The following is a 764-nucleotide window of genomic DNA, read 5'->3' as shown; positions in this document are numbered from 1 at the left end:
GGAGAAGCCCCATTCATTCATTTTCCAGGTCACACTATTGCATCGGAGGGGAAACCAAGACTAATTGTGAAAAATCTTACCTGGGATAAAGAGTTGAAAGGAAGACAATTCAGTAAAAAAATCATTGTTGGAATCAAAAATTATTTAATACATAGAGAGACATTGGATTTTATATATCTCGAAATTTGTGGAAATGTATCGAAAGAAAAAGATTTTTTAAAAGTGGGAAGAGGTAGCTGCGTAGATTCAACTTGGAAAATACCAGGGCAGCAACGCCGGCACCAGAGCACTTCCTTGTAACTCAACCACGGCGGCTCAACCACAAGCGTCAATTGCAAACCAACAAAAACAGACCCGATAACACGAGCAAACAAATTTGCAACCCTACGCCATGCGCCTATTTCCACCTAAGCAGGCCCAAAGAATGCACTTATTTTTCCCGATACTAGCAGCAGCCGCTGTACTTGCTTTCAAGCCGGCACAGGCAACGCAATACGACGCCATAGCACCCTTTCAGGCGATATGCACAGCCTGGACAGCAGCCACGAAAACAACCGTACAAGATTATTCACCACCAACCCTGCCCGTCGAAGCCGACGACCTGCTAAACTTAAATATGTCTGTTTCATCCGCTGCCTGGCAAGCGATGTTCAGTACGCCTGAAGGCAAAGATAGCTGGCAAGCCTATAAGAGTAAACACAGCGAGTTGCCAAGCCAGCTAGACTGGAGCGGCCAGTGGGCTAACTGGAAAAAACAAGCACAAG

At 45.5% G+C, this 764-nt stretch overlaps 1 pseudogene across 1 annotated transcript in view; it reads left to right on the top strand.

The window, feature by feature from the left end:
- Positions 1–222, top strand: part of TEOVI_000163800:pseudogene — a 528-nt pseudogene extending 306 nt beyond the window's left edge. Inside the window, exon 3 of the mRNA in view lies at positions 1–222. This exon is cut by the window's left edge and continues 9 nt beyond it. Within this exon, the coding sequence occupies positions 1–222 (222 nt within the window).
- Positions 223–764: the final 542 nt, after the last annotated feature.

This window comes from Trypanosoma equiperdum (assembly GCF_001457755.1).
Source record: "Trypanosoma equiperdum strain OVI genome assembly, contig: ctg_395, whole genome shotgun sequence".
Lineage (NCBI taxonomy): Eukaryota > Euglenozoa > Kinetoplastea > Trypanosomatida > Trypanosomatidae > Trypanosoma > Trypanosoma equiperdum.
Note: the sequence above shows the minus strand (reverse complement) of the source record. Positions and strands in the feature narration are given on the sequence as shown.